The sequence below is a fragment of the Drosophila nasuta genome, chromosome 3 (genome assembly GCF_023558535.2).
Source record: "Drosophila nasuta strain 15112-1781.00 chromosome 3, ASM2355853v1, whole genome shotgun sequence".
Classification (NCBI taxonomy): Eukaryota; Metazoa; Arthropoda; class Insecta; order Diptera; family Drosophilidae; genus Drosophila; species Drosophila nasuta.
The window spans coordinates 17,130,667-17,158,661 of NC_083457.1; the positions used below are offsets into that span (position 1 = coordinate 17,130,667).

The window sequence follows — 27,995 nt, forward strand, 5'->3', positions numbered from 1 at the left end:
CGTAAATTGGGAAGAAAACATCTTAATAAATCGTATCTATGGGATGGGGGAATGGAAGTAGCAGACACACACAAAAGTAAAATGCTAGATAAACGAATATATAATTCTCAGATATAAAATGCGCAGTGAAGCGAGCGGAAAACATTTTCTACACGTATAATAAAAGTCTACTATAGTTTCCTATGTGGCCACCACGCTTCAGTGGCAGCGTTTTGGGCGTGATACGGCAACAGCCACAGCCACAGCAACAGCAATGGCAACGGCAACAGCAAAATCTGCTGCCACATGGCGCTAGTAAAAAGCAGACGGCATGCCTGGGGGTAAGGTCGTTCAGATTTCATTCCGTTGGGTTGAGTTGAGCTGAGTTCGGTAGCAAAGAATTTTGATTAACTTGGAAAATCATTGGAGTAAGTCAGCAAAGCAAAGCAACAGCAACAGCAGCAGCAACATCAACATCAAAGGGAGCGGCAATTGGGGGGCGTGTGTGTGTGTTGGCACAGTCGAAGTCGAAGTCGAAGTCAAAGTCGAGGCACTGTTGCACATTTGCACAGTAGGAGAGTTGCACAATCGTTTCTTAGACAGTTGCATACAATGTACGCATTATTTGTTTGCATTGCCAACAATAATTGCTTAACTAAATGCGCGAGGACGTTCTGAAAGGCACAAGCGCCTCGTTAGGGGCTCCTCGAAGACCATCCTGGCAGACCAAGAGACCAAGAGACCAGCAGACGGACAGTTGGTTGGGCTGCTTTGCGGGTTTTGGCCTTTAAATAATCACAATGAAAGCAAGAGGCACAAATGGCAGCAGACAAGTCAAGCAAAAACAATACACAAAACAAAACAAAACAAAACAAAACAGAACAACAAAAAACGAAAGCAACAACAAAAAGAAGCTCACAAATTGTCATTTCTTAAACTTTTTTTTTTTTTTTTTTTTGTTTTGCAGATTGCGAAGGCGGCAGGCGACAGGCAACAGGAGGTAGGCGGCAGGCGGCAACGGCCACAAAAAGTTGCAAGTCGCAAGTCGAAGCTCAGGTACCTCCGCAGTGGCAGTTCAAGATGTTGCCGACGCGCGCACAATGTGCGGCTTTAAGAAATGCCGAATTCCAGAAGCTGCAGTACAATCAGTTGAATTAAAAAACGAGCCCACATCGGGAGAGCGAGAGAGATACAGAGGCGGAGTGAAAGAGATCGAGCGAGGACAACAGCGACGGCGACGATATCATCGCGCAGCTGCGACGACCTAGGAAATTAAGAGGACATTGTGGCGGCATGTGGTTAGAACTTAGCTCGCGCGGCGGCTTAAACAACGAAATCCAATGGCTGGCTAGCCACAGCTACAGCTACAGCCACAGCCACAGACAAGACCGAGTCCAGTTCATGCCACGCAAGATTCTTTGCGTTGCTTCGCTGTGCTGCGCGTTGTTGGTGGCGACTTGCGATGCCTGACAGAGGTCGCCCTCGTACGTAATCGTCGGCGAGCACATTCGCAAATGCTTTTGTGCCGTCTGTTTGCCTGTCTGAGCTGCCTTGCTTTGCCGTGTGCTGCGCACGTGGCCAACTTGGTGACGCTTGGCCCCAAAAACAACTACAGCAGCAACAGCAACAGCAACAGCAACTGCGGCAGCAAATCATTGAAATGTCGTTAGAGGCTCGGGCGGCACGCGGCTGCGATAGTCAGGCGAACCGCAAAATGCTTTTAATTTCTCAAACTGATATGTACTTTGGCCAGCCGAAGCCGAAGTCAAACCAGAAGCAGAAGCCGGAGGGCAGCGAGTGGAGCATCGAATGGAGCTACCGGTTAAGCAATTGCAATTGAGCGAACTCGCTTCGTGATTGGCTATAAGTTCGTGGAGCACAGATTTCAGCAACAATAAATTAAAGTAGAAAAGCGTATTCATGCTCACTCTCTACCCCAATTATATACTACATTATAAATGCGATCCTAATTTGGATCCATGCTAATTTCTTTGTATATTTTGTATATTGCCTGAAACTGTCGCAGTTCGAAAGTTCACAATTTGCAACTTTTATTTGAATAAAAAGCATGCTCAGAAGCCAACAAACTACAAACATGATTTTTTTACTCATTTTATTATTAACAAAAAGAAAAAAAAAGAAGTGAACGTGGGTGTTTGTGATGCGCAGGTGAGCGACCATAGAAGGTAATGCTATATAGTCAAAACACCCTCGCAGCCAAGAGATGTGATTACGAGAGTTTGCTATACATAATCGTTGTATAATACATCGAAAAAGTTTCCCAGTAAAAAGAGAACGACAGCAACTAGAGCTAGAGCTAGAGGTAGAGCTCTAGAGATAGAGATAGAGACAACCCACTGCAATGTGAGCAATTAACCTTGGCTGGACTTGGAGTTGGCGGCGATGCCAGCAGAGAACGACCTACAGCAGCCAAACAAACAAACAAACAAACAGATATGACAACAACAAGAAGGTTTAAGGTTTATCAGTCAATTGAGTAACTGACAATATCGGAAAGTGATGACGTATCTGTCGAATACCCTTCGCAGAGACAACAAGTGTATGTTAGAAGTGATAATGTTGGCAAATTTAATAGGGTATCATAAAGTCAATAAGCATCGCTCACCGCACACCTACTTCTTTGTTGTGCGTGTGTGCTGTGCTGTGCTGTGCTGTGTGTGACCTGAAGCGGCGTTGGTGTCACACCCACAGCATTTGCGTGGTGGCTGCCGCTTGCTTGGTTGCCGTTGCCGCTTGCTTGGTTCATTCATCGTCTCCAGTTGAATGAAACGACAGCTGGCCGCAGTCTCAGTCTGAGACGTAGACAGAGACGGAGAAAAAAGAGTGGCTCAGTGGCACACGTCATCGGGCAGCAAAGAGATGTGATGAAGCCTACGCGACTGGCAGCTGGCATTGAAAATGCCGCGCGCGATTTGCATGCCAAGATCGCTGAGCACACAGGTAGACAGAGGAGGGAGAAGCGGAGAAGGGAAGCCAGCGAACTGCTGATGCATGACTTGGCTCTTGGACGAGCCAATTGTTGCTGATCGATTTATGAACTCGCTGCTGCTCGTTGCGAGTGCTCAGTGACGTCACAAGCGTCACACGCAAAACCCACATGCAGTTATCATCGACTCTATTGTGTGCCTCTCGCCACAGAGCACAACACAACACAACACCCTCTGGCACACTTCAAATGGGGCAAGCGGAAGCTTTTACAACGCAATGACGAAACTCTCTATGAGCAAGCAGAGGCAAATTCAGCTACGTAGATATTTATTTACAGATGCAGATTCAGATACAAGATACAGATACAGCGGAAGAGCGGAAGATTCAAATTCATTCAGAGGACAGCCCACTCGTCGTATGCGCAATATACATATATATACTGCTCTTTTGAGAGTAGGTTAACAAGAAACTATACTTGATGTGTACAGCTCTTAACCTTGATCTTGAACGATTCCGAGAGTAGCTGGCAGGAGAACGAGGATCGGTCGCGTATGATTTATGTTTTCTGTTTATTATTATAATAATATTGCGCTAAATAAAATATATATATTTATGTGTATATATGCATTTGTATAGTTACTATATTGGAGTTTAAACATATATATATGTATATTCACTTAACTTATCATTGTTATTTTTCTTTATATGATATATTTCATTTAAAAAATATGTTTGCTCTTTTTAGCTAATTGCACAAAGCTTTTAAATTAATTTAACTACGGATATTAAATATTATTATTAGCGAATTGTCTTTCTGGTTTCTTGCTGCTTTCATTCGCAATTTCTGTTTGACAGAAATGCAACCTGCACTAAATTACCATGAATTTAATTAATAAATTATTTTAACTTGCGAGAAAATTACGTATTTTGTCTTTTTGCTTGATTTTTTGTAAAGGAAATTAAAAGCTTTGAGCTGCATTTATTTTTTTTTTTTTTTGGGTATCAATTTAATTAAAAAAATATACAATAAATATTAGTAAAAAGCATGAGACAGCAGCTCAAAGAGTGAGTAAATTTTGTATCAAATCGAACAAAAGAAGCCAATCAAATCGAAAGATACAAATATATAAATGTAAAATTATAAATAGCGCTAAGATAAGCTAAAACGATGATGAGTGTTCTTCACATCACAAAACAACAAATAATATAATATGCATGTATGTATGTGTTTTTTTTTTTTTTCGATAGGTATTTATATAAGTTGAGCATATAGTTTAGAACTATATGATTTGATTTAATGTTCGCATTGAGCACGCTCATCATTGCACGGGAAAAGGTCGCCAGACGTAACCCCGCTTTTCAAATATATATATTTTCTAAGTTAAGATCAGAACTAAATGTAGACTCTGCGCAGCAAATTATCATGTGGTTTCTCTCCTCTCTCTCTCTCTGTCTGTCTTTCTGTCTGTGTTGCTCTCCAGTACTTGTATTGCACTAATGATTAAGGACTAACTAAAGCAGTCTCGGCTGTGTGTTTCTGTATTTAACTCCTGTCTTAAGTGTTTTCAGAATGAGATACTCTCTAGATACGCTGTAGAATATAGAATGGCACTAGGTTTGGTAAGCTACGCTACAGTTGTGAATGCTTCGGTTCGGTTCGGTTCAGTTCGGAGTCGGGTTCGGTTCGGTTTGGTTGGGATCGGAATTTGTTTGAGAACTGTAGCTTGGCTATGGCACAGTCGCCTTTAAGTAAGAGTTTTGACTAGTATAAACAAAATTGTTTAAGAATGAGCTGCCACGCCCACCAACAACGCTATCAACAACGCTAAACGAGCGGCGAGATCGTCTATTGGCCACGCTCCTCTCCATGCTGGCCAAGTGCTGCACACACACACCACACACCACACACACACACACACACTAAGTCGTAGTACTATGTTAATCCCTATAGCTACTTTTGCCTCCCCAAGGATCTGGCTGGAGTCAACGCTGCGCATGCGTGTGCGACATGTGCGAATGTGTCGAGTGGGGCGGTGGAACGTGTGGCACGTGCGCGTGGTGGGCGTGGCCGCCGTAGGCCTGCGCATGGGAGAGGGGCGACGCCTGGCCACCGCTGTAGCCGGACTGCATAAGACTCTGTTCGAGGCTGTAGTGCGAGGGCGGCGCCTGCGGGTGTGCGAGATGAGCGTGCCCATGATGGCCGTAAATCAATTGTCTTACTTTGGAGTCCTCGTCGGCGATGTTGTAGCTGAGCTCCGTCTCCTCGAAGCCCGTGGCGGACATGCGCTGATCGCCGCCACCGACGCTGGGCGGATCCGGCGAGTTGAGGCACGTCTGTATGAGCTGCTTGCCCGCCTCCGAGGTGATCATCGGCTGCAGCTTGCGCGTGGCAAATGTGTACACATGGCCCGTCTCGCTGGCCACCAGCAACATCACCTGGGTGCCAGTCAGCGTCGACAGCTCGTAGGCCTGCAAAAAGAGAAGAGAAAGAGAGTTGAAGTTTCGGTTAAAGATGTGTGATCTATTCGTAGACGCGATCGCTACTTCATCGAAAAGTGGAACATAAATTTGCAAATAAACTATGCGATTAACTTGCAACGATAACAGAGGCAGGCTGAGATTTTGCCTGGCTATCAAATTGCCAGAGAGGACCGCGTGAGATAGTGAGTGTAATAGGAGTTAGTCAGTCTCTACTTCGTGCTGCTCGTGAGTCGAGTCACGAGCGCATCTCTATCAGGAATAGCTAACAAGCTGGCTTTAGGCTACGTCGGTAGCCAAAGCTGCCTATCAACAGCTCGTAATTACTCTAAAGCGATAAAGTTGCTGCAAGAGGTGATTGGATTGGCGGGTGGGAAGAAGGAGAATGGAAGCTGGGAGCAGCCGAAGCATTGGCCGAACAAATCGCGGAAAGGTAAAGGAAAATCGCGCACAAAACGCGCACAAATCGCGCGCTTTGCACACAGCATTTATTATTAATATTAATGAAATTGTTGTACACATTGTTGTGACTGGCACTCAGATTGCGAATGAGAATGAGACTGGGAATGGGACTGGGACTCGGTGCACGTTGCACGTTGTTGGCTGCTGCTTGGCTGCCAATTTTATGTGTAACATGTGTAAATGCAAACAATTGACACGGCCCGGGCCACTGAGTAGGTGACGTTGTTCTCTTCCCAGGGAGCTGCTGCAACTAGACTGCAGGCGGCATCCAACAGGCAACAGGGAACAGGCAACAAGCAGCATGCAGTCAGCGATCCAACAATTCATGTCAATTTGAATTTCGAACACAAAGACAAAAGGACACGACACACTGCGAAAGAAGGGGCGGAGCCGGAGAGGAGCTGTGCTGCTGAGTCAGTGGCCAGATACGAAAACGTTGACAGGACAAGCCCCAGAGACCGTAGCGAGCGAGGCAGAGTCATTTGTTAGAAGGCGATTGTTGGCTGCTCCTCTGCTAGTGTCTTGCATGTGGCCAAAAGGCGACAAGGCAGCCAAACTGTCGGCTGCTGCAGCTGCTGCTGCTCTTATCTGTGCACCATCTGCCGCTGTTCGGGTATCAATACGCTTCCGTGCTGGCCACAAGACGCAGACAATTCCCAAGCCAAGCCAAGCCAAGCAAAGCCGAGACAAGCGCTTGGCCCCCAGCTTGGCCTCAGGCCTCGTGATTTCAATTTAACACCTTTTGGCGGCATTTTGCGCCTGCGGCCTGTGGCCTGTGGCGGTGCCCCATTGTTGGGCCGTTTTACATGGCAAACGACAGACGGAGAATGAGAATAAGACAGACATTCAGTAAGCATGTGTGTGTGTGTGTGTGCCACATGCGATCTTGCATTTATGCAGACAGACAAAGAGAAGAAGCGACAACCTACGCAATTGGGCCATGCCTATTCGTACAAATGAGATCATTGCGTTGACATTAGCTTACTTTTCACTTTTGGCCTTTTTTGGCCACTCACTCGCCAAGCGTACGATCGCCCACGCCCATCAAAGAGTGAACAGCGGCCAGCTGAATTTTAGTCGCTTTGCTAAATGCCCAAAATTGTACAGTGGAAAGCACCGATGATGTCCACAGGTTGTTTCATGTGTGTGTGTGTGTGTGTGTGTGTGTGTGTGTGTGTGTTTGAGTGCGTGCGTGGCGTCTGCCTCGATATCGACATCGGCATCGGCATCTGCCACAACTTGATCAGGTTCAATAACCGCAATTTGTACCCTGTAGGACAGTGTGCACGTGCTTGTGTATGTGTGTGTGTGTGCGTAGCGCCAAGCGAATCCATTGTATGCCTGTCAACTGTCCAGGCTGCGGACATCGATGAGGGCCACATCAAAGTCACTAAAAATATATAACAAGAGTTTTGTCCCTGTCAAGAGACGCGCGCCTGTCATAAGTAGGGCCCCAAAGCGCAACAACAACAACAATTGCTGCTGCAGAAGCAGTCAGCAATCCTGCGGAGAAACTCACAACTTTGGGGTCAAACATATTTCAAGTATTTATACTTTCAAATACAATAAATACAAATGCGATCATTGTTCTTACTGCGATTAGCAGCTGATCAATTAATCAGTTTACGACAAAGCTTTTTTTTACGTCGCTTATCATTTCAAGTTTTTATGTAATAGTCAAGCAATCTAATATTGTTTCATTAGATCAGATGAGATTCCACCCACGTACTCAATATAAAAATTTCAACCATGCTAAAAAACAACACACTTCGAGGCCAACTTGAAGTTTTTCCTTTTTGTGGAAAATATTTCATAAACTTTTGTTGTAGCTCGGATCGTGGCGAGATCGTGATTTAGCGTTGAAGCTGGCGATTTTTGACTTTATTTTTTTGGTTTTTTGCGGTGATCGCAGCAACTTTGGGGCCAAAGAAGTCTTTTAAAAAAATGTTAAGCATTTCATATGTCGCGGCCCGAACTGAGACTGAGACTGAGACCAAGACCCGAACGGGCCATTATGTAAGCTTGCGTGTGAAAATTGGTCATTTGAAGAAGAAAATCCAAGAGTCTTACTATTTGTAAGCACTGAACTGTTCCAGGTAAAGGAGGAGAGAGAGCAGAGCAGAGCAGAGAGGAGGCAACTTCAAAGGCAGTGGCTGCATCTTCGCATGACAATGAGACCAAGCAGCACGCAACTGGAAAAGCAACAAGGATTGGGATTGGGATTGGGATTGCAAATGGGATTGGTATTGGGGATACTCTTTGAATGCAATTGCGGGGCCGGCAAATTAACATTTTATGAAGCCGAAAACAAAGGGAAATTCGGAATCGAAATCGGAATCAGAATCGTGGCTACCACGCTTACACACAGCGACAGCGCCGTCGCCGCCAAAGTAAATGCAACAGTTGTCTGTCTGATGTAGGGGGCGGGCATGAGGCAGGTCGCACAGGTTGGGGCACGATAGTAACACAACGATAAAGCACTCTTCGGGAACAATGCAACCTGAGTACGAGGAGCAGGCAACGAGGAGGAGAATTTGTGGGGAATTTGGAATTCGGTAGCATTTATTAATTGCACATGCGCTCAAAACGTGCTCCACACTCGACTTCAAAAATGAGTTGACCAAAACGGAAAATTCACATTCAACAAAAAAAACTGCAGAAAAAAGAACTAAATTCAGTGGGGAGGGAAAACTGACATGATTATTGTATTATGCTGGCACATTAAGAGCCAAGCACCTATATCTAATCTACAATTTATTGTTCTATAAAGCTATGAACCAAAAATGAAACAAAATAAAAATTCAAAATGAGAAACAGAAGAGGAAGAATAACAAAAAGAGCAGCCAAATGATGTTGTAGGTGATTTTTGAGAAAACTAAAAATAATACAATATGTATAAAGAGACAACAGACAGGTACGATAATACGAGGTATCCTAGACATTCTATCTATAGTCGATATCAATCTTACATATGTAGCAACCACAACAATATATGTATATCCTTCTTCTTCTTACCTTCTTCATGATGCCCGTCTTGCGCTTCGAGAACGTTGTGTAGCGACGCAGCTTATTGTCAATGTATTCCATTTTGATTTTGACGCGTCCCTTTGTCTTTTTTGCCATTTGCGGGCGGTGATTTCTTATTGGGCAGCGCATTGTAGCCATCGACGCCGTCAACGTCGACGCCAGCAACAGCGACGCTGCCTGCAGCGCAGCTTTCCAACCCCTGCAACGTCATGCCGCCACCGCTTGATCGGTGATCTTCATAGCAATCGCTGCCACTGCGTTTCAGTCCGCGCGATTGTTGCTGCTGCTGTTGTTGTTGTTGCTGCTGTTGTTGCTGCTGCTGTTGCTGCTGCTGTTGTTGTTGCTGATGTTGAGGACTGTGCGTTTGGCTGTTGCCCAGAGTTTGGCACTGTTGCTGTTGTTGCTGCTGCTGCTGCTGCACCGCCGCTGCTGCTGCCGCCGGATTGGGCCGTTGCATGGCGAGACCAACGCCTCCGCCGCCGCCGCCCATGTTCTGCAACAAGCCGCCGCTGGGGTGGTCGGGCGCCAAGCGCCGCCACAGCGGGATTGCCGTAGATGTCCGCCTGATCGGCGAGACTCAAACCTATACTACTCATCGAGTAGTTTAGGTTATAGCGCGAGTCACCGCGCGCTGGATCCATTCTAAGGTAAAAGTTCTCCACCGTGGAGCCGTACAATAAATCCAAGGCACCACGCGCGTCTATTATTGCCGCTGCGGCACACTTTTTAGATTTTAGATTTTGGGTTTTAGCTTTACTTTTGCGCCCCCCAAAACACTCACAAATCGGCTGCTAGCTTTTTAATTCCAAAAATAAACACAAAAAAACACACTCGCACACACACACACGCTCACACAGAGAGGCGCGCACGCACGTTGTTGCTGTTTTTGCTTTGCTTTTGCCTTTGCCTCTGCCTTTGCTTTTACCGCTGGCTTTGTCGCTGAAGCTGTAGCGGCCGTCAGCTGTTTGCACTGTTTGCCGCTGGCGACGCTACAGTTATTTGCACAGACGCGTCTGCTGCCCGCGCTGCAGCGTGATACGTACAACGGTAGATTGATTTGTTTAATCTTTGTATGATTAGTAACAAAATAATCCGCGAACTTTAGTTGCAGCACTTAACGCACACACACACGCGGCGCAAGCACACAAGAAAAACTGACAACTGGGGCTGCTAGCTAACAGCGCCTTTAACAGTTCCTTAACAGTCGCAGTGTTGTGCAGTGGTTGGTGTGAATTGCGCGCGTCAATTTGTCAATTTGAATTCGCAGTACTAATGGGAGTTTAGTTGCAGTTGCAAATGCAATTCATAAAATTATTCACACAATATATTCAATATTGAAAACTGATAACTGTTTGTAGTTGCTGTTGTTGTTGTTGCGGTTTGATTTATTTGGATTTGTTGGTTTGGACGTATTTGACTTATTAGCGCTGGAGAGAGATGCTTGGCACTTGTTTTGGTCTTTTTTGCTTTATTTGCAGATTTAATGTCGTACTGCCAAATTCGAATTGCGTTGTGAACTGCGCGTGAGTGTTTGCCGTTGCTGCTGCTGCTGTTGTTGGTGTTGATGTTGTTGTTGTCGCTGCTGTTGCTGTTGTTGTAAATGTAGTTGTTATATTTGGTGCGTCTGGCCGCCTCGAGCTAACTTTGCGATCGATTGTTGCCTTCGTTGTGCTTCAGATGGCGTGCAAATACCTAATAACAAAGCACGCGTATGGCAAGCGACGGCGCAGCGGCGTTCAATGTTTGCTCCAAACTTGGAGCACAGTTGCCCACACAACCGGTTGCTGTCAAAGAGAGCGAGGCGCGAAAGAGCGCAAGTGAGAGAGCAGGTAACGTGTGCTCTTCACTGCCTAAGAGCAAAGAGAGCTTTATGTATGTACATAAAGAGCTTGCCTTTGTTTTTTTGTTGGTCTGTTGATCGAGGTTTATGGCTTAATTAATTAAGCCTCGCAGTCCATACGCTATTAGTCAACGCTCTCGCTCTCTCCCTTTCTCTCGCTAGCACTCTCTTTCGCTCGCGCAGTGTGCATGCGTAATTTACTATGCTCATTTGTGCAAACATCTGCCATTTGCGAGAATTTGATTGGCTGCGCCGACGCATAGATCGCATTGGGGCTGCCAACTCCGCCCACTTTCTCGGCTCGCATATCGCATCGCATTGCGCGTATCGTTATCGTTGTTGTTATCGACAACAGCAGTCAGAGTTGCGTTTATGTATTTTATTTTGTTGATGTCAAATAGTTGCGTGATTGAGTTTTTAATTAATTGCCATTTTGTTGCAAAAAAATAAGAAGAAGAAGGAGAAAAAAACATACAAATGTCTTTCTATATGTTACGTGCTCGTTGCTTATCAGCCCCGATTAAGTTAATTTGTTATTTTGCAACGAAGAATCTCAGCTGCCCATGTTGCAGTCAGGCAGTCAGGCAGTGCTGCAATCCCCCTAGGCCAGCAAAAAGCGATACACTTAAACTATGTGAGGAATTCAGCTGGCGAGGGCCAATATGGTCAGCAAATGCTCTAGAGGATTTGCGTGGTGCTTGCTTGCGGTGGCGGTAGCGGTGGCGGTGGCTCGTTGCTGCTGCCGGATTTCTGTGTCGTCCCCGAGTCTCGGGTATTTGTGCAATGTCCTTAAATAGGCGTTCGCAAGAAAACGCTTCCACTGTGCTGTGTTGCGCTGTGCTGGCCACGTGCAGTGACTAACAGATACAGTCGAGCTGCCAAACAATCCATCCATCGATACACCGGTTAACTGGCCAGTCAGGCACCAGTTGCCAGTTGCCAGTTATTGCTCCCAGTTGATAATCGGGACGAGAGGACACAAGACAAACAGAGAGACGAGACGAGCAACAAGCTAACTCAAAAACATCGACGCATTCCTGGCTCGTTCCCCGCTCCAAATGGCAAGCATTGCCTTTTGCAGCCAGCCTCGGGCTCAAGCGTCGTCTGCTCGGACGTTGTCGCCAGCCTGTCTCTTCCGCGAATAGCAAAAGCCACAGCAACAGAAAGAGCGTTAGGAATAGGAATTGTGGACACTGCTCCCTCTCGTCTGCATTTAATTACAAATGTGCTGGCTACCTGCCTGGGCTGCCTAATGATTTAAATTAATCATAATGACTGTCAAAATAGAACGCTGCTTGCCGCTGCTCCTGCTCTATAAGGCTCGACCCAGCAGCGGGTCGCAGAACCATCTTCAGTCTCCATCCAATCGCCAATCGAATCCGTTGCTGAATCTGACATTTCATCATACTGACACGCTGGCTGGCTAGTGGCCACAATGTTCTCACAATTCTATGGCTGGGCTCTGTGCAGCGCTTACTAATTGGTGTTTGCTATTGACTGTGTATTGACTTGAAGCTCTCCCCTCCTTCTCCTTCTCCCGCTGCCCCTTGCCACATGCCACATAGTTGACTGCAGCTGGCTCCAGTCCGGCTGCTTTGCTGCTGGCTCTGAGCTAGTCAGCTAGTCTGGCCTGTCCTCGAAGACAAGCAAGCCATATGGCTCCAGTTGTTGTTGTTGCCTCTTCTCATCTGGGAAGAACACAACGTTTTTTTGTTGCGTGTTGCGTTTTCCTTGGAATTTCTCAGCATTTCTAATACTTAATTATTTGTGCGCGATTTGCGAGCGTTTCACGTGCGATTATTCCAGCTATGCGTTGGTCCGTTGTCTCTCTCTGTTGATCCACTTATGATGCAATCGCAGTCAAATCCAAGTTCACCTTCAAATCTATAGTGAATATACTAACGAGTGCAGCTGGATCGAGATGTCTGTCTATATATGCAAGATTAGATTATTTTTAGCTGCGGCAAAAATGTTTGCTCCATTTACGCTTCGATCATTTTCGATCTGCGGCACTTTGGACAGCGTATTTATAGAGCTGCTCCAAGTCTGCGACATTAGATCCAGCCAGCGAGAATTCTACATGAACTGAGATACATATGTTTAAGGCAGATAAAGCAAAGAGCTGTTCAGAGACTCACTTCGGGTGTCTAATTGGGCGCTGGGGGTGACAATGATCCACTTAGCCACTTGCAAGTCGAGAAATGGTAACGCCAACGCCAACGCCAACGTCAAAGAAAAGTCCGAGTTGCAGTTGCAAGTTGCAAAAGTTGTACCAATTGCCAATTGGTGAAGTGAACACAGCGAACACAGAAGTCGCGTATCGCTTGGGCAGCTCATGAATAACACATAAGCAGCAGGATTGGGTTTGGGTTTGAGTTTGAGTTTCGGTTTTGGGATTGCAATTGGAATTGCGATCAGCATCGGCATCAACTCGTTGTTGCTCGTCTCGAGGCGACGCGTTACAATTTAAATAAAATGTGACCAAAGACAAAAGGAAAGCAAAAGGGCTTGACTCTCCTCTTTGTGGCAAGTTGCAGTTGCAGTTGCCAGTTGTCTACATCGCCATTGCCATCGCCATTGCCATTGTTGTAGTAGCTCGATATTACCGTTGCTCTGCGCACACAGGAAACAAAAGCACCGCTACAATCATAAAACGATTAACAGGTCGTGACCATTTCACCTGATTACCAAATGGCCCAAACTGATTTGCATGCAATCGCCGTTGACCATGAGCCACAGTCCCCCATGGCCAGGAGACAAGTGTGTGGTGTACTCGTATGATGGTCTGTGGTGTGGCAAGTGCCACTCGCCACTTGCCAACGGAAGTTCAACTCCCTTCCTCCCATTTACTCACTCACTCTGCTCTTCCGATTCGTCGTCACTTGCTGCTCAGTTAGAACTTCCTTTAGCATTTTAAGTAGCCAATTATTCGAATGCGACTCTGAGTGTGAGTGAGTGTGTGGGTGAGTGAGTGTGTGTCTCTGTGGTACAAAGTGTTGCACGTGCTTTGCATGCCACTTGGCTAATGATAATGATAACAAACGGATCCCTTCTACCTCTCCCCCTTTTACCTCTCCCACGCATTTCATTTGGCCAACTGACGTCAGTTTGTTTAAAGCTTCGATTCGACTTCGACTTCGATTCAGCTTCGACTGCGGCTACAAATTAGAACAGAATTATCCCACGCATCTCGGATAATGTACGCGAAATGCTTGATCGATTGCCAGTGATCAATAGTTGTTGTTGTTGTTGTTGCTGTTGCTTTTGCTGTGGCTGCTACTGAGCAAAAACTGACAACGACTGCAAACGACATCGACATCGACATCGACAACGCCGATCATCAGGACAGAAGACGGGCCACAAGGCAGCTAAGTCAGTTAGTGCTCCGTTTGTTAGCCTTTTTCTAGCTGAGCTTGGCGGATTTTCGTAATCATGAAACGGCTAAAGACTCTTCTATATACAAGGTTTATTAGTATGAGCGTTAAGATATGATTGTGGTGATAGGAAATATTTCTTGCGATGGAACCATAATTGGTTGATTGCTAAGATATTTTTAAAATATATTTACATACATATGTAGCAAGTCAATGCACAAACAGTATCAAATTTTAATCAAAATGTGGACAAGTTTATTTTCTAAGCTTGGAATAAAATTTGTTTACTCTTCCATTCAAACTCAATGTTTTATTTAAAAAAAAATCGAAGAATAGTTTGTTGTTATTCTTAAAATATACCAAATTAATAAACCAAAACTACTGAAATATACCGAAATATATATTTGGCATATATGTAGATATCATAAGTGCTGACAAAAAAAAAATAGCTCTATCTTTTATAACCAAAAGAGATGATCAGACCTGAGATCACACGAATAGACTGACGGATGGACGGATGGCTATCATATGAGACTGTTTCATATTGTTAGGTTAGCACTAGCAGACGAATTTTAGCCTTTTATTGGACTCTTTGGCCAACACTGTTTTCTGTAGACTCAGTCAAAGTCAAAGACAAACACAAAGACTGAGGATCGACGATGGCACAACAAATTTCAGCGCGTAGAACGGTAACTTATTTTTTCCACTTATTGTCAAGCGATCGAGTTGAAGCAGAAGTTGAATCCGAGCTGAAGCTGAAGCTGATGCTGATGCTGAGCGATGTCTCCAGCCTGGCTGTGATAAAATGTGCGTAAGTGATCAGTGCAGAGACGACTCCATGAGTTGGGGTTAAAATTCTTCGAGTTTCTTTTTCTTTTCATTTTTCTCTCCCCCTCTTTGAGTTGGACTCAGAGTCGGAGTCGGAGTTGGGAAGTCGCAGTCGGCACTTGGCAGCATTTTAAAATTACAAGTATGTAATTTTGCTGAAATCAAGCGCTCATATGAAAATTCCACAGCGAAGCTGTCGATCGATCGATCTGTCTGTCCAATCGATCGCTGGCTGCTGGCTGCAATTGCGGTCGATTTTTAATTTGTGCTGCACTTTGCCTGAAATCAGAGCAAAACCTCTGTGACTCTGAGACCTGGTAATGGGAATGGGAATCAAACACAGACTCAGACTCGGACTTGGAATGAGAATGGCAATGGGAATGGGGCTGATATACTCGAGATATACTCACTGGCTCGCTGCTGGCTCTTGTTGGCGACCTTATCGCGCCCACTGTGCGCACACAAAATGTCATTCTGTGCACGTCGCTTCACAAGGCATCCCAATCAGTCGGAGGCACTCTATGGCGTTTCAGGTAAGGCACAGAGCAGCCAACCTCTGGATGCAGGTAGCCAGCCTGGTTGGTTGGCTGTTTGGTTGGTTGGTTGGCTGGCTGGCAGCTCGTCATCATTATCTCTGCGCTGCCAGCATCACAAATAATATAAAAAGCACACAAAACAAATGCAACGGCAACGGCAACAGCAACAACAACAACAACTGCAAGCAGAATAAAACAAAATAAATAAAACAAAACAAAAGCAATTGCCCCCGGCAGACAGCGAGACAACCTCATGTCCATCTCCAACTCCAGCTTCAGCTTCAGCCTCAGCTCCAGTTCGAAGCTGCAAATAAACTATTTCAATCAATGCGTTTTGGTTTCTTTATCCCTCATCCTTATCCTCATCCTCATCCACCCCATAGATTGAGCTACTCTCTTCAGAGTTGAGGCCCAAAGTGAATCACAACAAAATCCAAAACTAAATTCGAATATTTCGAATTCAATTCTAATAAATCGAAAAAATCAAAAATGTTTATCTTGCTTAAAACTAAATTCAACATTCAAATACGATGTAGGCGATGGAATTTGAAAAAGACATTTCTCCAAGTAATTGTTTATTATTACTACTCATATGTTATATGAAAAATTATAATTTTAAATTGAGACTCAAATATTATTTTTTAAAGCGTTATAGAATTTATTTTATTAAATTTTAATTCAGCTGTAATTGTAATGAAGTTTTTTGTTAATAATTATTAATAGCAAATGATAAATTACACCGCGAGAAAATTCCGAGGAATTAAGCTATCTACAAGAAATAATCTTTGAATGCTTTTAATTCACCTTTTAGCAAGCAGTGTGACACTACTTGCTGCAAGCAGTGAAGAGTGACAAAATTAACAAGCAGTGTGACACTACTTGCTGCAAGCAGTGAAAAGTGACAAAATTATGCCCTGAACAATAGATGTCGCTTGCGGCACAACGCAAAAACTGCTTACATTACACGAATGCAATCAAGCAGTAAACTGTTCTGCTTCTTCTCGAAGATACTCAATAGATGGCGCTGACCACCGTCGAAAACAAGTTTATCTTGTTTACTTTTTCATGAACAACTCGGCGCCTATTCAAAAAACAAAACCGCCTGAATTGTAACATGAAATTTACTTGTTATAATTCCAGGCAAAGAAAAATCGAGATTAGTTTTCTTATTATTTCTCATAAGCGGTTTCCACTTAATTGCAGTGTATTTAACACCAATAAACGAAAAAGTTCGTCGAACTCTTTGCGGCGTTGTGTTCCTTTTTTTATTGTTTCATTCTTGTTTTTGTTTTGCTTTTGCAGTGCTGCGCTTCCATAGAAGACAGAAGACAGGCAGCAGAACGTAGCTGCTACTCGAGTGCTACCTGATGACGACGAATTTTTACTGCTGATTCTACGGGATTATCAAATGAAAGTTGGTTTTCTGGTCACTTGGTTCGCCGAAACTTTTCGCTTAATCGAATTGACAACAATTTTTCAATCGAAAGTCATCGTGTTGCAGTGCCGTGAGAATTTGGATAGCTCCAGATATACGATACGTTGTATGCTTGGGGCACTCATCATCGGGTTCAATGCGATCAGTTCAAATTTTAGGAAGTAACGCCAAGCCAACACCAGAGGAAGAAGCTGAATAGTAAAGTTTTGAATATACAAATAGATTTGCCTTAAAGATGACTTTTAATTGATAAGTAAACTATGATCAGCTGTAGTTAGTAAATTAACTGAACTTATAACATAATTAAAATCTAAATAGAATTTAAATAAACATTATGTGTTTAGATTTTATCCAAGTCTAAGTATTGACTTCAATACTAGTTTGTGTAATTGCGATATAGATTGCTAATGATTAAATTATTAAAGGAATTTCAATTGACAATTAGAAGTCAAAATCAGCATTTAATATTAATATGAATGGCTATCAATAGCATTATGAGCAAGAATTTAAAAGAGTTGATGTTACCGCTTTGCTTGGGTGCAACGAACGCTTGACTCGAGTTATTGTTATTATTAATATTATGTCGAATTTGTTGCTGTTCTGCTTGCTATTTTCTCTCCACTGCTATTTGTTTTTGTTTTAACGTGCACGCTTTATGCTTGTCGCTGTTGTTGTTGTTGTTCTTCTTGTTGTTGTTGTTTGGGGTTGGTAGCTTGCTTATCTGTCGTTTGCCAAAAAAAAAAAAAGAGTGAAAGAACAATAAGCGTGCATTTATTTTTTGGGCGAGACGTCGAACTGTTGTTGATAGTAAATACACTATAGTTATTGTTATTGTTTATTAATATCTATTCTATTGCGTAGCTTGCTCAATTGCATCAGCTGTGCTTTGTTAGCAAGTTCGCACTCTCGATAAGGTAATAAGAACATTATCAGCTGATGATTGGCAAATGAGGATTTGTCAATGTTACAACAAAGGTGCGTTGCAATTTGTGCAATACGCGCACAAGGAAGCAACTTTTACAGCTTGCACAATTCGGAGCAATGTAGTCATCGATATCTACATCTCGATATCTAAGCGAGTGTCGTCTCCCTCTGTGCTGGGCTTTTGTGCTGTGCTGTGCTGTGCTGTGCTGTGCTGTGCTGTGCTGCGATGTCTGCTGCAATCAATGATTTGACTGATAGCGTGCCCACTTCCCACTTCCCCTTACCCCCCACCCCTAACCACTGCTCTTCGTCAGCGGCAGCAATAAACGCTTATCGTCCATGTGCGGATGAGTAAGTTGCGTTCGCCGAGTATAAACAAAGGGTAAAGTCTCTCACCTTAAAAACACGCAACTTGACCTAAATAGCCAGATTAACAGGGAAAGGAAAGGCTGCGGGAGAGCATGCGAGAGAGGGAGATAGACTAAATGGAGACTTAACAAATTACTGCATTTAAGTCAACAAATCTACGAAAATACGAAACTACGAAGCGTGCTAATTTTTATGAATTTCATAACATCGTTTTAATCATTTTAATATAAATAAAACTCAAACGTTACGTGAAAGCTCCTCACTCACGCTCTCTTGCGCTCAGTCACGCATGCGCAGCAGCTCCACCAACAACAACAAGCAGTGCATCTAAAGCTTTATTTCCTTCTAAGCAGCAAGCAGCTCAAACACAATACAAAATGTGTTAGAGAGGGGGAAGTGCGTTGGAGTACCGACTAAGTTGTTTTTGTTGTTGCTATTGCTTTTGCTCTTGGGTCCACAATTGCTCTCTGAGCAGCAAACGAAAATGAAAGCGAACGCCCACAAACTTAAAGTCGTTTCGGCAGCAGTTCGTCACTATATTCGAATACGTATACGAGTAGCTTTTGGTTTGTTTTTGCGTGTGTGCTGTATGTGTGCGTCTCTGTGGCTCTACAGTGACGTCACATGCTTCGCAAAGTCAAAGTGCTGTGTCATTAATAGCGACATAAAGGAGTCTAGCGGTTATCGCAATGCGGACTAAAAAAAACACAATAGTTATTATTATTATATGTATGTGGATAGCATCTCAGAGTTCCAAATTTAGACTAAATTACTAAAATGTTTTTATTGCAAGTTAATTGAATTTATAATATTAATATTTGTATGCTCATATTAGTGCATAGTAAGTATTTGTAACTTACGTCACAGCAGTTTGACTTTATTTCTTGCATGCAACTCACAAAGCCAAAGCAAATGGAAAAAACAACACCAACAACTTGCAGGTTAAGTAAACTGCCTTGCAGCGCCCTGGGCAATGTTTTTGTTGCTGCTGCCTGCTGCCTGCTACTGTTGATTTTGGCGTTCCGTAGAGAGTAAAAGTGATTGGGAAAAACTTTTGCTTTTGCTTTGCTCGCTGCCGATCGCCCGGTTGCTGCGCTCTTTGGCGCTCTCAATTTCTTCGCTCTCGCTCTCTCGCTTTGGTCTGACCACCATCCACAGGTAGTTGGTGTAAAGGCAGCGCAGCGCAGCGCAGTCAACGTCGCAGACAGCGACGACGACGACGAAGTCATTTTGGGGCTTTTATGGCGCTTTGCCTCTCATTGTGTTTTGAGCATGTGTGAGTGTGTCTGTGTGAATGTGCTTGAGCTGCTTGCTTGTTGCTGTTATTATTATTTTTCGGCCGCCGTCGCTGTTAGCGTCGCAGTTGCGTTTGCGTCTCTGTCTCATTTTCTTTGCGCTGCTGTTGCTGCGCTAAAGACTTTTTGTCACAGTTACAATTTACCAAGTGTAAGAAGCGGACGCAAACGCGCAATACCGAAAGCTCGCTTGGCACGGCGCACAGCGCATAACGGTTCTTCAGGAGTTGCCTTCTAACACACAAAGCGCATACGCCGACGCTAACGTAACGTAAAAGCAAACGCAAACGCAAACGTCAGCGTCGACGTCAGCGTTGACGACTTGTAAATAAAGAAATACTCGCATATAAAATCTGTTGCATCATTGCTGAAACACTTCAGTCGCTGAATCGCGTGCGTGGAGGCAACACTTTCCGCGACAACAACAACAACAATAACTGTAAACAACAACAACGTGAAAGAAGAAGTGCGCGCAGCTGCAGTGACAAAAAAAAAACAAATAAAAGCGGCTTTAAGCGAAAAATGCATTAAACTGTTGTGAAATAAAAAATATCGAAGAAATATTTAAAAACAAATTCTAAGAAAAAATGTGTTCTGATTAAATCGAAATACAATATACATAAATGTGAATAAGTGTCCTAAAATCGACATAAAATGTAAATCGCTGCAAACATTTCCAAAGAACAGTTTACCTCAAATCGCTTGGAAGGGCCTAGAAAATGTTTTAGTGCCAGTCAGAGAATAGTGAAATAAAAATAAAAAGAAGAAGAAGAGCAACCAATATTTGCTAAGAGGAATTATCCCCAAACCCCCCAAAATTGACAATTGGAGCTTTGCAAAGAAAGGCATCAAAATTTTACCCTCATTCGCCCAACTCAAAATGCTGAACATGGAATCGCCTCAGATGTATGCGGATGCGGTGCAGACGCTAGCTCAGCTGGACCTGAAGAAGCAACCGCAGCCGCTGCCACAGCAGGCCACAATTGGCCAGATTACGCTGACGGCGATGTCCAGTGCACAGCAGCAGCAACAGCAACAGCAGCAGCAGCAACAACAGCAGCAGCAGCAACAACAGCAACAGCAGCAGCAGCAGCAACAGGTGACAACTGATGCGAACAACAATGCAACAGTGCAAGATGCGGCCTTGCTGGTGAAGCAGCATGCCATGCAGCAAATGCAGCTCAACAACAACAGCAACAATCTGCTGCAGAAGCAAATGCTGCAGCAATACAGCACACAGACGGACCTCGATGAGCTGACCACCCAGGAGATAACCCTCGACTTGCAGCACCTCATCGACGATCAGTTCAGGGATACCGAGACCTTGGGCATATTCAGTGATATGGTGACCAGTCCGGGCGGACTCTCTGCCACACTGCCGCCAAGTGGCATGGTAAGTGCAGCAGCCAAAGTGTTGCAGCAGCAGCAGCAGACGCTGGCCAATGCTCGGCAGCAGCAACACTCGTATGGCCGAGCTGCCTTGGCCTACATGCCACAGGCGGTGCACTCGAATGCCACGTACAACAATCACTCGAGCGACGAGAACAGCTCGGTGGGCAGCGACTCGAGCAGCACCATCAAGGAGGAGCCCATCGATCCGGACTATCGCAGGCATCTGCAGGAGTCGGTGAGCAGCCAGGCGGCGGCAGCGGCGTTCATCAACAACAGCAACGGGCTGTATAATGCGTATCAGAGCAACACGCTGAGCAACAACAGCAGCAACACCAGCAGCAACAACAGCAGCAGCAACAACAGCAGCAACAACAACAACAACAACAGCTCGAATAACAATTCGACACAGTTCACCAATCTGACGACAGCCAATGTGCTGGCCCATCACAATCTGCCGCACTTGACGGCGAACGCACAGCAACTGCTGAAGCACCACAGCAAGCTGCAACAGTCACAGCAACAGCAGCAACAGCACGCCCAGCAGCAGCAGCATCGCAAGCACAACAACAAGCATGTGGACAAGGGCACCGAGGAGTACCGCAGGCGGAGGGAGCGCAACAACATCGCAGTGCGCAAGAGTCGCGAGAAGGCAAAGGTTCGCTCCAAGGAGGTGGAGGAGCGGGTGAAGTCGCTGCTGAAAGAGAAGGATGCACTGCTGCGGCAGCTGAGCGAGATGACCAACGAGTTGTCGCTGCACAAACAGATCTACATGCAGCTCATGAATCACACCAATCCCGAAGTGAGTCGCGTCTGTCGGAGCTTCTTGAACACCAACGAGCATGCGCTGTAGCAGCAGCTGTGATTGACTGACGTCAGTGTGAATGAGTGTGTGTGCGAGTGAATGAGTGAGTGTGTGAGTGTGTGTGAGTGTATGAGTGTGTGACTGATTCAAGGGGGTAGCCTAAGCATAAGGATAAAAAGCAGAATCGCTTGAATCGCATGAATAATGCTTGCAAACACGAGTGCACTAAATATACTATATACTATATTTAGTATATTTGATTGAACTGTACCTGTTCTTGTGATTTGCTAACTATTTTGAGGCAGTTCAGGTTGTTTTCTGTTTTCTGTTTTCTTCTGACTAGCATAAGCTTGATTTGCTTACCCAATTCCTTTCACTTTCCTCTTCTTGACTCTCTTCTACTACTTTCTTTTCTTTCGTCTTTGATGCCTCGGGCATTCCTTCTCTTTTGTACATTTTTTTTTTGTTGGCTGGGCGTTTCTTAAACTATTTTCCATATTTTGTTCTATTTTGTACTTAATTCTAGTGTATTGTAAATTAATTTTGCACATTTTGATACAAATTATATAATTTAGTAGGCATAAGTTAAGCCAAAGAAAAATAAAAATGTTAATTAAATATATATATATATATCTACATACATATATATCTATGTACTATATGTGTATAAATGAATAATGCAAGCAGGAAAGAAAACATAAAATACAAAGCAAAAACAAAAACAAAAAAAAAAAGAATAAAACAAAAACACAAAAACTATTTATGTAAATCTATTTAAATACTTCTTGTATACAATAAATATGAGAACAACAATAACAACAACAAGAACAACAACAATTCTGGTGTGCAGCTCGCGCTATGCTTCTGTTTGCCCCTGCCACGCCCCGCTTTAGTTGTCAACCAATTATCATCATCATAATTATCAACAAAAACAAAACGTTTTTTTATTAGCAAATCTGTAGAGTTAAGCACAACTTCAATCGCTTTTTGTTGCACAGAAATCGAAGGAGGATTTCCCCTCCCCCCTCATCTACAAAAATGAATAATATTGTATATTAATCTAATTGTTATCTAGCAAATTTAATGAGAATGTAAGCAATATCCACACAACACAACACAAGAACAGAAATATTATAATGCTTGAAAGGGAAGTAGATGAAAAAATGCTATTAATTTGTAAGGCCAACGCAATGTTCTCATTTTAATTTATAATCGAAACGACAACAACAACAACAACAACACACAATGTACATCAAATATAAATTTTAATAAATAAAAAACACATGAAAAGCTTTTACATTAATATCGAGAATCGTGTTTTTTATTGAATAATGAGCTAATAAGTGTAATAAGTCCGTTCGATTGGTCAGATGCAAATCAAAAGTGTTGCCAAAAAAATGTTGAATTAAATGTCTGCCATATTTAGAGATGCAAGTGTCTGCTCTGATCTGATCTGTGGCTGCTTTGGCAGTCAGACAGCCAGGCAGGCAGGCAGGCAGGCAGGCGATAAGCTTTCTGGGAGACAGATCGCAGACCACAGACCACAGAGCTCAGAGCCAAAAGCCAAAAGCCCAGACACAATTGCCTCGACAACGGCGACGACACAATTTGACAGTAAGACAAACCCAAAACGAAAAGCAAATTTATAAACGACAACAGCACAAAATGAATGCAACTAAAAAGACAAAATTAACGCGCAGAGAAAGCCAAACAGCAGCTACAACAACCAGCGACAACAACAACAACAACAAATGAAATGCATTACGGCCCCGGGCAGATAATCACTTAAAAAGTTTTGGGCTTAGCCCTTTTTGGAGACCTGAGGCGGCCCTCAGACCAAAAAATTGTAATGAAAAACCAAAAAGATATATATATATATACAAGTATATACAACTTTCATTTGAGCTGCGTGCGTACAATTTGTCTAAGCACTCGAATCCCCGCACTTCGTTCGCTCTTCCCATTCAGTTCAGTCTGGGTTAAAGGGCTGCATTGTTGAGGCATTGTGATTGATGACAGCTAATTGCAGCCTCAGTTGCAGTTGCTCGGACAACAAAAAGTGAAATTGACTGGCGATTGACGTTGTGGGTGTTGCCCCCTTCTCCCTTCTCCCTTCTCCCTTTTTTTTTTTGTAAGCTCGACTTTGATAAGGGTTCTAAGCGGCTTAGGTGAAAGTGGCTGCCGTGTCAAATGCCAAATCAAATAGCAAACTAAATTCGAGTACGCATCGTAAATGCATTCACATCTGTTCATTCTACCATTTGTTCATTTCGCTGTGCCAACAAATTGACGCACAATTACTACTCAACTAAGCGCCAAGCACTGACATTCGCAGTCGCAGTCGCAGTCGCCGTCGGACCGGACCGGACCACACGACGTATGAGTTATGAGCTGCAAGCTGGCAAGTGATAAATTTGAGCGAGCCACACATAACATAAATTCGTTTTGCGGTTTTATTTTTATTTCACGCTCGCTAATTATGCGATCCACTCGAGCACTCGACACAAGTGATTCAGATTAAGCGAATCAAGTCTAATAAGAGTACTCAAAATATTTGCAAAATACCTATTCCTGCCTTTAGGGAGGAGAATTAGCCTCATGCGATGCACTTTGATAATCTTTTTTGAACTGGGAAATTTTTTGCTAACACTTATCAGTAATGTGTTATAGCAGCATTTAGTGAGATTGTGATTTAAAGCTGCCTGTTGCATTTAGTTATTCAAATCAAGTGGTGCAGCAATGTTCGAAATGAAAAATTGGGTCCCCGTTTTCCTAATTGCAGCTGCACTATGCGGTGTAATCAATTCTGAATCAATTTCCGTAAGTGAACCGACAAATGAAACTGAATTTTAGAATTCAATTCGTTCAATTAAAAAACAGATTTGTGAAGAGGCGCGCAGAACTGATGCGGAGTGTGGCTCCTATTGCTATGCGGTCTCGAAACCTTTGCTGCAGATGGCACCATTGTGTCATAGGAAGGATCAGGAGATATCTGAACTCAAGGATAAGTTGCAAGATCTCCAGAGGAAAGTGACTGCCTTTGAGGCACAGGAATCGCAGTGTAAAATATTAGATGAGCTAACGTCATTAAGAAGTGCAGTTGAATCCATGGCAAACTCAAGGGTCGTCAATACTTCGGATGCCTCTATTGAGTTAAAAAAATGTCAAGATCGCCTTAGTAATACGATCGGCTGTCGAAACTCAAGGACGTTACAGCAAACACTCACTGAAACTAGAGATCGACTAAAGAAGTGTTTGGACAAAGATGCAAATACGACGAATGTTGAAGAGAGTAAAGCAGAAGCAAAACCCGAATATCCTAGCAACTGTTTGGGGTCTAAGCGCCCTATTGTTATCCTTAAGGTTCAAGTTCCGGACATTGCACCCTTCCGTGTGCGTTGCAACAATGAAATTGCAGGTCCCGGCTGGATGGTTATTCAGCAACAAGTGAAGGGTTCCCTTGTCGATTTTGAACGCAATTGGGAAACCTATCGCTCGGGATTTGGCGACCTGCATGGCAGCCACTTTATTGGTCTGGAGAAGCTTTATCACCTCACAAAATCACAGCCCCATGAGCTCTACATCCATATGGTTACATTTCAGGAATTTGTAACCCAGGCGTACTACGACAATTTCCGAGTGGATAGCGAAGCTGAGGGATACAGATTAATCGACCTGGGCAAGTATTCCGGGGGCGCTGGTGATGCGGGGGATGCATTATCCTTCAACAACAACCAGAAGTTCTCTACACTGGATAGGGACAACGACAGCTACGATCGAGTTCACTGCGCCCGCGAGTTTAGAAGTGGCTGGTGGCACAATAATTGCACTGAAAGGTGAGTGATCAACAGACAGCATTAAGAGTTCGATTATTCAATTGATATTGAATGCGTCTATACTTATGTTTATTATATTATATGTTATATTACAGCAATCTCAATGGAATTTACATGAGAACAGATGAAGCTAGTAGATGGGGCATTTGGTGGAGACCTTGGCAGATATACACCCCTTTTAAGGCGGTGCACATGCTTATTAGACCCAAGCAGTAGCTCCTTAAGAATTACATGTGTATTTCTTTATATTACATCTTGAAAGTGCATTTCTTCACAATAAATTAATGTAAGAAGCGGTCGATCTGCAAGTTTGAATGTTTGAATACCAATAAATTTATTATCTAAGCTCAAGATGAAAACGTTTTCACACAATACATATGCAAGCCCATATACATGTGAGTACAATACAGAGCTCTCACTCATTCTCATTCCTACTCTCATCAGCAGCCTTGCTGTTCTTGAGTTTCGCTCTTTGCTTTTGCAAATGCAGATGGACATCTACTCTAAATGCGTCTATGTGTTAGAAACGACCGGCCAACGTTTGCTTTGGCAATCGACTATCGCGCACTCGTTTCAACCCACAAACAAACATTGTTAATGAGATTTGCTCTTTCGTTTTGCAAATGCAGGTTGACATCGACTACAATATGTTATGTGAGTGTGTCTGTGTGTAAAACACGATTAGCGAACGCATGTTTTGTTAATCGACTATGGCGTACTCGCTTCCACTTGCATCCAAACTTTGCTTTTGCAAATGCAGATGTGCTCTCTTTCAAATATCAATGCCTGCAATAAAATATGCGTGTTTGCTTTTACCTCTAAATTTTTATTGTGGACGCTCTTTAAAGAATGAAAATAGAGAGAGACTACAAGTTTCATATAACAGTAAGATTTTATCAAAAATAATCAAATTTACTAATATTGGTTTTTCATATTAGCTTTTGGAAATTTCTCTTGATAAGCAACCAAAATAAAAGCAATTTACATGAATATATCATTAATCGATGGAAGCAAAATTGCGGATTCTGCATGCTAGCTCATTAAAAACTTTTGAGCATCTTTTATTGGCAGTTAGTTCTCCTACCATAAACAAAGATTGGAATTCGTAATAAGCTCCTGAACATCTTTTACTTCTCTCTGCTGCACAACATTCACTGCATCTATTTATCGTTGAGATTACAGATTACAGATTCCAGCTTCCAGCTTCAATTTCGGTTTCGATTTCGATTTTGACTGTTACACATTTTGATCATTGTTGCCTTTTCTTTTAATGCAGGCAAAAGCAAAAGCAAAAGCATCGGCAGCGGCAGCAACAACAATAAAACGTAAACGTAAAAAAGTGGGTTACTTCATTTTTATTTTCTTGCATTTGGAGCTGCCACTAACTAACACAGCTACAACTACAACAACAACTACAACTTACACTAACACTATCACTTCCAATAGCAATACCCAAACCCATACTCAGCTCTGCATCTATGAATCTATCGGGGTCTATCTTTTTCTTTTTCTTTTTTTTTTTAGCACAGATTGAGTAATAGTTGTTGCTGTTGTTGTTGTTGCTGTTACTGGAGCGGCTGCTGCTGCTGCTGTTTGGTTTATATTTAAAGCCAAGCGACGCGTCGTGTCGCCCCTTAAGCAGCTCCCCCCTTTGATCACCACTCGGCAGTGGCTTGGCAGCAGCAGCGTTGATCGTGCGGCCAACTGCTGCGGCAAGCGCGGTTTCACTTTCTATGCCGCTGACTTTTGCTATCTACCAACAGCAGCAACAGCAACAGCAACAGCCACAGCAACGGCCACAGCAACAGCGACAACAATAATGAAGTAAGCATCCAGCAACAGCAAGTAAGAGTGCTCAGAAAGAGCATGCTTGACTGCAAGATACTCTTTAAAAGCGGTTGTCTTTGTTGTTGGCCATAAGTAAACGTTGAATTGAAATGACTGAATTTGAATATGTATTATTGAAATAGGAACTGAAGAAGAAGTATTTACAAAATGTGAACAAAAAACACACTTCAGCAATCAGTTTTACTTTTATTCTCTTTTTCCTTATTTTTTTTTCTTCTGACTTCTGTCTGTGAGAACAGTATATGTTAATTTACAGTAGCCTTACAGTTTATGTTATGTTATATTGAGCTTATGTAAACATATTCTCTCTTTTATATGTTATATAACAGCAGGTTGACAGTGTTTGTTATATTTCGCTGAGTTTATGTAAAATTAACCTCTTCTTGCTTATTTTTCTGCTTTGTGAGAACAGTTTATTTTATACTGCAGTAGGCTTACAGTTCTTGTTAAGTTATCTTGGACATCATAAAAGTAATTAGCTTTTATTAAATATTATTAGTACAATACTAAGAAAAATGGTATTAGTTATTTCATCTGACTTTTGACAACATAATTATCAAAATTATGGAGCTGCTGAACTCAACTGATGATCGAGTGCAGCATACCCCATGCGCGCTTTTG

General features: G+C 43.3%; 4 protein-coding genes across 4 annotated transcripts in view; 2 read left to right on the forward strand and 2 right to left on the reverse strand.

The window, feature by feature from the left end:
• The window catches only part of LOC132790900 (serum response factor homolog), a 32,264-nt gene extending 21,700 nt beyond the window's left edge, over positions 1-10,564 (reverse strand). The window contains 4 exon segments of the mRNA XM_060799649.1: positions 5,149-5,397; positions 8,884-8,985; positions 8,987-9,409; positions 9,411-10,564. Of these exon segments, the coding sequence (XP_060655632.1) occupies positions 5,149-5,397; positions 8,884-8,985; positions 8,987-9,409; positions 9,411-9,536 (900 nt within the window). The 5' untranslated portion in view covers positions 9,537-10,564.
• Positions 10,565-18,513: 7,949 nt separating this feature from the next.
• LOC132791605 (uncharacterized) lies at positions 18,514-19,472 on the reverse strand. The gene is made up of 2 exons (XM_060800606.1): positions 19,062-19,472; positions 18,514-18,897 (listed from the first exon to the last, which is right to left on the reverse strand). The coding sequence occupies exons 1-2, from the start codon at positions 19,428-19,430 to the stop codon at positions 18,883-18,885; spliced, it is 384 nt and encodes a 127-aa protein (XP_060656589.1). The 5' UTR covers positions 19,431-19,472; the 3' UTR covers positions 18,514-18,882.
• Positions 19,473-19,623: 151 nt separating this feature from the next.
• Positions 19,624-22,472, forward strand: LOC132791604 (CCAAT/enhancer-binding protein). The gene has a single exon (XM_060800604.1). It carries the CDS (start codon positions 20,377-20,379, stop codon positions 21,736-21,738), a length of 1,362 nt encoding a protein of 453 aa, XP_060656587.1. The 5' UTR covers positions 19,624-20,376; the 3' UTR covers positions 21,739-22,472.
• A 1,942-nt stretch (positions 22,473-24,414) lies between these two features.
• LOC132790287 (angiopoietin-related protein 7-like) lies at positions 24,415-25,873 on the forward strand. The gene is made up of 3 exons (XM_060798772.1): positions 24,415-24,510; positions 24,571-25,526; positions 25,622-25,873. The coding sequence occupies exons 1-3, from the start codon at positions 24,430-24,432 to the stop codon at positions 25,740-25,742; spliced, it is 1,158 nt and encodes a 385-aa protein (XP_060654755.1). The 5' UTR covers positions 24,415-24,429; the 3' UTR covers positions 25,743-25,873.
• The last annotated feature ends 2,122 nt before the right edge of the window (positions 25,874-27,995 follow it).

What these genes read in the sequence shown, in the direction of transcription:
- LOC132790287 (XM_060798772.1), top strand. Translation starts at nt 24,430, where the DNA reads ATGTTCGAAATGAAAAATTGGGTCCCCGTTTTCCTAATTGCAGCTGCA. An exon ending in TCAATTCTGAATCAATTTCC is followed by an intron (nt 24,511 to 24,570) that starts GTAAGTGAACCG and finishes ATTAAAAAACAG; the next exon opens with ATTTGTGAAGAGGCGCGCAG. An exon ending in CACAATAATTGCACTGAAAG is followed by an intron (nt 25,527 to 25,621) that starts GTGAGTGATCAA and finishes GTTATATTACAG; the next exon opens with CAATCTCAATGGAATTTACA.
- LOC132791604 (XM_060800604.1), top strand. Translation starts at nt 20,377, where the DNA reads ATGCTGAACATGGAATCGCCTCAGATGTATGCGGATGCGGTGCAGACG.
- LOC132791605 (XM_060800606.1), bottom strand. Translation starts at nt 19,430, where the DNA reads ATGACTTCGTCGTCGTCGTCGCTGTCTGCGACGTTGACTGCGCTGCGC.